The sequence below is a fragment of the Myotis myotis genome, unplaced genomic scaffold, assembly GCF_014108235.1.
Source record: "Myotis myotis isolate mMyoMyo1 unplaced genomic scaffold, mMyoMyo1.p scaffold_m19_p_16, whole genome shotgun sequence".
Lineage (NCBI taxonomy): Eukaryota > Metazoa > Chordata > Mammalia > Chiroptera > Vespertilionidae > Myotis > Myotis myotis.
In genome coordinates this window covers 5,729,600-5,737,211 of record NW_023416320.1, presented here as the reverse complement: position 1 = coordinate 5,737,211, position 7,612 = coordinate 5,729,600, and the positions used below count along the sequence as shown (strand labels likewise).

At 54.7% G+C, this 7,612-nt stretch overlaps 1 protein-coding gene across 1 annotated transcript; it reads left to right on the top strand.

Moving 5' to 3' along the window:
• The first annotated feature begins 1,294 nt into the window (after positions 1 to 1,294).
• Positions 1,295 to 6,166, top strand: MYC (MYC proto-oncogene, bHLH transcription factor). The gene is made up of 3 exons (XM_036337663.1): positions 1,295 to 1,689; positions 3,274 to 4,042; positions 5,118 to 6,166. Exons 2-3 carry the CDS (start codon positions 3,286 to 3,288, stop codon positions 5,678 to 5,680), a joined length of 1,320 nt encoding a protein of 439 aa, XP_036193556.1. The 5' UTR covers positions 1,295 to 1,689; positions 3,274 to 3,285; the 3' UTR covers positions 5,681 to 6,166.
• The last annotated feature ends 1,446 nt before the right edge of the window (positions 6,167 to 7,612 follow it).

Below are 7,612 nucleotides of genomic sequence, written 5' to 3'. Positions count from 1 at the left end.
TCCTCTCCTTTGATCAGCACCAATGCATTATTTCGTGCATGATCATGATTCCAATAATAAAGGGAAAAGAAGACTCGGAAAGGAAGTTAAACGTCCGGTTGGTCCAAAGAGGAAAGGGTTAACGGTTTCCCTCACTGGGGTCTCTTCTGATACCCCAGGCAAGGTCTGCGAGCTCGCCTCTCCCCACCCTCCTTCTGGAGGGTCCGGTCTGGCCGCTCTGGCCACCCCTCCCCAATATTCTCCCGTCTGGCGCCTTTGACTTCCCCCAAACCTGGGAGCCCCGGACTGGTGCTAACCTGAGCCACGGGCGCCAATGGGATTTTCCTGAAACCTGGCTGCGGAATTGGAATTCCGAGGGGCACGGGGTGCGGTGGGGAGTACAAGGGGGTTCATTCTGGCGGAAGGCACCCTATAGAGAGAGCTCTCCACACAGAAAGCATAACACTCCCAACAAATGCAATGGGCATTTATTCATAGCGCGCTCTCCAAGCAGACGTGGCAGTGCGCTGCGGAGTTATTTTAATAATCCCGGGCATCGTTTGCCTCCTTCTACCTTTTATCGCTTGGCCCCATCAACACTAACACCTCGCACACACTCTGCGCGCGCCCACAAACACCCTTTCTTTCCTCCTCTCTGCACAGGACTCATTCCAAGGGCTGCCCTTTCCCCAGCCTTAGGGAAGCGCCCGGCCGCCCAGGACGTGCCTGTCGTGGCCGTGGGCACACGGTGTGTTCTCAGCGTCGAGAGCTCAGCTGTTCCGCCTGCGATGATTTCAGCTCGCAGGACGGTGCGCGGCCTGTCAAACTGTCAAGCAGAGCGCGGCGCCGCCGGAGGAGCCGCAGAGAAAGGCACCGGGTTTGAACGCCGGCGAGAGAAAATGGAAGGCGCGCTCAGTTGATTCATGCAAAGACTTAACTCTATTTACATCCGATCCCTCCGCGCACCAGAGTGCTGGGCTGCAAGGCTCAGTCTCCTCCCCTGCCCTCCTTCTGCACAATCGCCCCTCCCGGATTCCCAAAGCCGGGGAGAGGGAGAGAAAAAAGATCCTCGCTCGCGAATCCCCGCCCACCGGCCCTTTATAGGCCAGGGTCTGCCCCACCGAGAACCCCCGGGCTGCGCTTCTTGCGGCTGCCGCAGCCTCCGCGGTTCACGGGTCCCGGCCGCCGCCTTCCTCCTTCCCCTGCCCCCTCGGCAAGGGCAGGGCCATTCGAGGCTTGGCGGGAAAAAGGACCGAGGGAGGGGTCGAAGTAACCCCGATTATAAAAGCCGGCTTATCGGACTCGCTGTAGTAATTCCAGCGAGAGGCAGAGGGAGCGAGCGGGCGACCAGCCGGAGTGAGCCTAGCGAGCCGGGCGGGCAGAGGCGCGCTCCGGGCGCTCAGGCTGAGATCCGGAGTGAGAGCGGGGCTTCACCTCCGGCCCAGCCTCCTCCTTCTCCCCACCCAGCCCGCCGACCTCTGCCAGAGATCCGCCACCCTCGCCGCATCCACGAAAACTTTACCCATTGCAGCGGGCGGGCACTTTCCCCTGGAACTTACAACACCCGAGCGAGAGAGAACGCGACTCTCCAGGAGCGGAGATCTATTTGGGAAGACACTTCTCCGGGCCGCTGCCTACGACCCGCTCCTCCGAAAGGCGCTCTTTGCCCGGTGTTGGAACCTGGATTTCCTTCGGAGAGTGGGAAACCCGGTAAGCCCTCGGATCTATTTGTGTTTTAATTTCTTTTTCTACCGCTTTATTGATGTGATGAGTCCAATACCCGAGTTGGGGTGTCTTCTCTCCCATCCCGGTCTTATTGACACTTCTCGGAGTAGTTGTGGGAGGTCGGGGTGGGGTGGGGACCGAAGCAGAACTGGATGGGGTACAGTGAGTTGTCAAGATGGGAGGATGGAAAGCAGAGGGAAAACGGGTGTGCGGGGTTTTTGTGTGTGTGTGTGTGTGTGTTTTTAAGCCTTTGGAGATTTTTGCCAATGGATATTGACGCAGAGCCCAGCGGGCTGAACATTCCTGCTTTATTGCATTAATTGCTTTGGTTTTGGGGGTGTGTGGGGGGAAGCTATGCTTCGTGGTGAGCAGAAAGCCCTTTGCATCTCGAGCTTCTTGGAGTAAGGATTACTGTCCTTATGTGTGATCGAGAGAGCGCCGCAGCTGCTGACTTTTCTTCGTCTCCGAAAGGGCATTTAAATTTTAGCCCCTTTTTTTTTTTTTTACTGCATTTCTGACAGCCGGAGACACTGCGGCGCGTCCCGCCCGCCGATTCCCCCGGCGTTTCCAATTCGTCCCCTGCTCCTCATAGGTTGGCATTTTGGCTTCTAAAAAGAATAATAAGATTAAATATCTTGGCGTACCAGGCTGTTCGGACGTGGTGTTGGGGAGGCGCAGGAGGCGGAGAGGGAAGGCTAGGGCAGGGATGTGTCCGATTCTCCTGCGTTCATTGACTTAGGAAAACCAGGGCAAACCTCCGAATCCAGCCTTGGCTCCCCGGCCGCCTCGGGGTCCCCGCGCCCCCGAGATGCGGAGGGACTGCCAGGAGCCGGGCTTTTTCCGAACAGCTGCTACCCTAGGCGGCCGCAGGGAAGGGCGCCCCCGCTCCGGGCGCAGAATCGCAGCAGGGTCTCTGGCGCAGTTGCGCTGCCGTATTGGGCGTTGAAGGGAGGCGCCTCTGTTATTCTCTGATGCACCCCTTTAATTTATGGGGGGCCCGGGGGGTGTTAACGCCCGCGGCGGAGCAGCCGGCGAGGGAAAAGAAGAAAAGCTGGCAAAGAAGGGAGGGAGGGCGCGCTGGGGGTGGGGATGGCGGAGGAGGAGAGGGAGGCAGGGAGGGGCGGAGGCCCCCGCGGGGGAAGGGGCGCCGCCGCTCCCGCCGCAGCGCCGCTCGCCTTCTCCTCCAGGTGCGGCAAAACTTTTCGGTTTGGCGGATGGCGTTCCCCGCCGCCGCCTCCCCTGGCCTCTTCCCGAGGCCAAAAGCCCATTTCCATCGCTCTCCAGCCGCGGGGCTGAATCCCAGGCTTTGCGCTCCGGCTCCTGGGGAACAAAAGTCCCCCTGGCGCTCCGCAGCTGGCTCGCCAAATATGTGTCCGAGATAGGGGGTCTCCCGGGGAGGGCGAAAGGGGGCTCCTGGGGCCCCCGCCCCGGCAGCCACTGGCCCATTTTGGGGGGGATAGCGCTGGAAGGGGAGTGGTTCATGATTGTGGCGCGCGCTGCGCCGGGGTGAGGCACCAGCCTAGACGCCCCCTTAACTCAAGATTGCCCCCCTTTGTGTGCCCCCTGTAGCAGGCTGCCGCGATGCCCCTCAACGTCAGCTTCGCCAACAGGAACTATGACCTCGACTACGACTCGATGCAGCCCTATTTCTTCTGCGACGAGGAAGAGAACTTCTACCACCAGCAGCAGCAGAGCGAGCTGCAGCCGCCGGCGCCCAGCGAGGATATCTGGAAGAAATTCGAGCTGCTGCCCACCCCGCCCCTGTCGCCCAGCCGCCGCTCCGGACTCTGCTCGCCCTCCTACGTCGCGTTCGCGTCCTTCTCCCCCCGGGAGGTGGACGATGGCGGCGGCGGCAGCTTTTCCACCGCCGACCAGTTGGAGATGGTGACCGAGCTGCTGGGAGGCGACATGGTGAACCAGAGCTTCATCTGCGACCCGGACGACGAGACCTTCATCAAAAACATCATCATCCAGGACTGTATGTGGAGCGGCTTCTCGGCCGCCGCCAAGCTGGTCTCGGAGAAGCTGGCCTCCTACCAGGCTGCGCGCAAAGACGGCGGCAGCCGGAGCCCCGCCCGAGGGCAGGGCGCCTGCTCCACCTCCAGCCTGTACCTGCAGGACCTGAGCGCCGCCGCCTCCGAGTGCATCGACCCCTCGGTGGTCTTCCCCTACCCGCTCAACGACAGCAGCTCGCCCAAGCCCTGCGCCTCCCCCGACTCCCCCGCCTTCTCCCCGTCCTCGGACTCTCTGCTCTCCTCCACCGACTCCTCCCCACGGGCCAGCCCCGAGCCCCTGGCACTCCACGAGGAGACACCACCCACCACCAGCAGCGACTCTGGTAAGTGGGAGCCCGGCCTGCCTGACAAAGGGGGGACGTCTAGCTATCTTTCTCCTTCTCGTTGGCGGCTAAGGCAGCTGGCCGCTTCAGCTGACGCCGTCCCTTCTCTTTTCTTCTATTCCGGAAAGAAATGGCAGGTCTGGAAGCATCTGGGAGCTCCATCATCCCCAAACACTGGGCTTTCCTGTTCCCTCCCATCCCTTCCCCTAAGACCGCCTTAGTGGCCAGCCCCCTCCTTTCCCTCCCACCCCTCAGGAATTTCATTGGGATTTTAAATCTTCCTGGTTTATCTTGCAACTCAATCCACTCCCTCTTACCTTTCTTAAGCATTTTAATTGCCCTAGGGGGAAGGGGGAAGTGTGAATGAGATTAAGAGGATTGATGTCTTTGAGAAGGAAAGAATTGCCTCCCTCTTCCTTTCTGAGAAGTGTTGGAATTTAATGGACTGCAGATCTAGGAAGAGGGGCTGTGGGCAGGGCAGGCAGGGGTCCCCCTCCCACCTGGGGCTTCGGAGCAGTGAAAGTGCCTCAGGGCGAATGACCTGAGAACTTGGGATCTTTTCAGCTTCTTTTTTGAACATTTAAAAGCAGCTCCATTCCCCAAATTGAACTTTCTTCCTTCCCCTATCCCCTAGGGCTTTTGGCAAAGCTGCAAGATTTTTTTTTTTCTTTTCGCACTTCCAGTAAAATAGGGAGTTGCTAAATTCATAGCAAGCGATTTGCAGCTCTCCTTTGCAACATGGGTTCTTGGTAAAGTCCCTTAAAAATAGGAGGTGCTTGGGAATGTGCTTTGCTCTGGGTGTGTCCAAAGCCTCATTAAGTCTTAGGTAAGAATTGGCACCCATGTGGGATCCTGGTAAATGGTAATTTTCTTACCTGTGCCATAAACCCAGCTGTCATTCTGCCTTCCTGGGAGGAAGAGCAGGGATGATTGGCTAGTTTGTTCTCCGGGGATAACTTTGGTCCTTCCTCATGTAATAATGCCTTATCTTTCCATCGCGTTCATTGAACGTAGCCATTGGTTAAGGAAGGCAGTGTTGTCGCTAACCAGGTGATTTCTGTTTCCTTTCTGACAGAGGAAGAACAAGAGGATGAGGAAGAAATTGATGTTGTTTCTGTGGAAAAGAGGCAGCCCTCCGCCAAAAGGTCAGAATCAGGGTCACCCTCTTCGGGAAGTCACAGCAAACCGCCTCACAGCCCGCTGGTCCTTAAGAGATGCCATGTGTCCACGCATCAGCACAATTACGCGGCGCCCCCCGTCACCAGGAAGGACTATCCCCCTGCCAAGAGGGCTAAGTTGGACAGTGGCCGCGTCCTGAAACAGATCAGCAACAACCGCAAATGTGCCAGCCCCAGGTCCTCGGACACGGAGGAGAACGACAAGAGGCGGACACACAACGTCCTGGAGCGCCAGCGCAGGAATGAGCTGAAACGCAGCTTCTTTGCCCTGCGCGACCAGATCCCCGAGTTGGAAAACAACGAAAAGGCCCCCAAGGTCGTTATCCTTAAAAAAGCCACCGCCTACATCCTGGCCATCCAAGGGGAGGAGCACAAGCTCCTTTCCGAAAAGGACTTCTTGCGGAAGCGACGGGAACAGTTGAAACACAAACTCGAACAGCTACGGAACTCTTGTGCATAAAACTTGACCTAGGGGCCGGAGGAACTGGAATCCCTCGTGGCTTCTCCCATGTGACTGAGGAAAAGTATGGGAGAAGGTTCCTCCTGGCATAGCCGCAGAGTTCATTAGACACGAACTTGTTGCAACTGCATGGTAAAGTGCAAACCGCACAACCGTGGCTGGGTCTTCAGACTGACAGATTCAGCCATCATGTAAACTGCCTCACCGAACTTTGGGCATAAAATAACGTTTTTTATGCTTGCATCCTTTAACAAATTTGTATTTAAAATAATTTTTTTTTAATCTCAATTGGGTTTACCCAATTATGCTGTGTAAATATAGGCAGCAAATGTAAATAGCTTTAATAAGACATTTATAGCAATTATACAAAATCTGTATAACGCATAATTTTTTTTTATTTAAATACATGTTTCTTTTTAAAGTTGATTTTTTTTTTTTATTGTTTTTAGAAAAAATAAAACGCCTGGCAAATATAATTGAGCCAGATCTTAAAGTTTGTGAGTGTTTTGTTTCTTGTTTTCTTCCTTCTCTTGTTCATCAATGACCACTGAACAGAGTTTGGCCCTTAAGGGAGAGAGCTTACAAAGATGGGAAAAGACATTATTCAGGAAAGGACAAGGGCTTTATTAAATGGGTCTGGGGCCTTAGGGCAGTGGTTCTCAACCTTCCTAATGCCGTGACGCTTTAATACAATTCCTCATGTTGTGGTGACCCCCCAATTTCATTGTTACAAATTGAACATAATTAAAGCATAGTGATTAATCACAAAAACAATATCCTATCTAATAATAGACAAACATGGTAATTGACCATACCTTCGCTGTGCCTCCCATTGGCTAATCAGCGAGGTATGCAAATTAACTGCCAACAAAGATGGCGGTTAATTTGCATATGTAGGCGCAAAGCGGCGGAGCAAAGACTGAAGGTGGCTCCGGCCAGAGCAGCGAAGGCTTGAAGGCAGCTCTGGCCGGAGCAAAGGCCTGGGTCCTGGGTGCCAGAGGAAAACCGGTGCCGGCAGCCAGGGGGAGGGATGGCCTATTGCACGAATCTTTTCGTGCAACAGGCCTCTAGTGTAATTATATATGTGTTTTCCGATGGTCTTAGGTGACCCCTGTGAAAGGGTCGTTTGACCCCCAAAGGGGTCGCGACCCACAGGTTGAGAACCACTGCCTTAAGGTCTTTAACTTATCAGGGTTATGAGATGCTTCCTGAGATGGGTGATAAGGGCCAGAGTTGATACTTGAAAGAATGAAAGGGCAGTAAGCTGGTGAGCCAGTGATCAGGTTAGGGGCCAAGGGGTGCTAGAGAGATGAAAGATAACAGTAAGTATACAAAGGGTGAGGTAAGGACTGGGGGTTGGGAGGAAGATCAGGAAGAAGCCCTATTAACTCTGATTAACCCATGCCATTCCCCTGTTCCATTCAAGCCCAGTGGAAGGGGGAAGAGGATAGAAACCAAATTTTGCTGCTTGCCTACTACTACCAGGTGCCAGGCCCTCTGCATGGGTTATCTCAAGCCCCAGAGGAGCTCTGGGAGGCATGTTATTAACCTTCGTTTTACAAGCATGGAAATAATAGAAGCTCAGAGAGGCTAAGTAACTTCTCTGTGGCCACACAGGCAAAAAAAAAAAAAAAAAAAAAAGGCAGCATCCAAGTCCCTTTCAACACTTCACTGGCGCCTTAGCTCATCCTAAAGTGCTGAGTTCAAAAATGCTTGTAGCCCTGGCCGGTTTGGCTCAGTCCTCAGGATCGACCTGCGGACTGAAGGGTTCCAGGTTCAATTCCGGTCAAGGGGACATGCCCAGGTTGTGGGCTCAATCCCCAGTGGGGGGCGTGCAGGAGGCAGCCCATCAATGATTCTCTCTCATCATTGATGGTTCTATCTCCCTTTCCCTTTCTCAAATCAATAAAAATAAATAAATAAATCCTTCTA

Excerpts from the sequence above, each read along its gene's own strand:
- MYC (XM_036337663.1), top strand. The coding sequence starts at position 3,286 with ATGCCCCTCAACGTCAGCTTCGCCAACAGGAACTATGACCTCGACTAC. Across the intron at positions 4,043-5,117 it reads CACCACCAGCAGCGACTCTG|AGGAAGAACAAGAGGATGAG; the intron begins GTAAGTGGGAGC and ends CCTTTCTGACAG.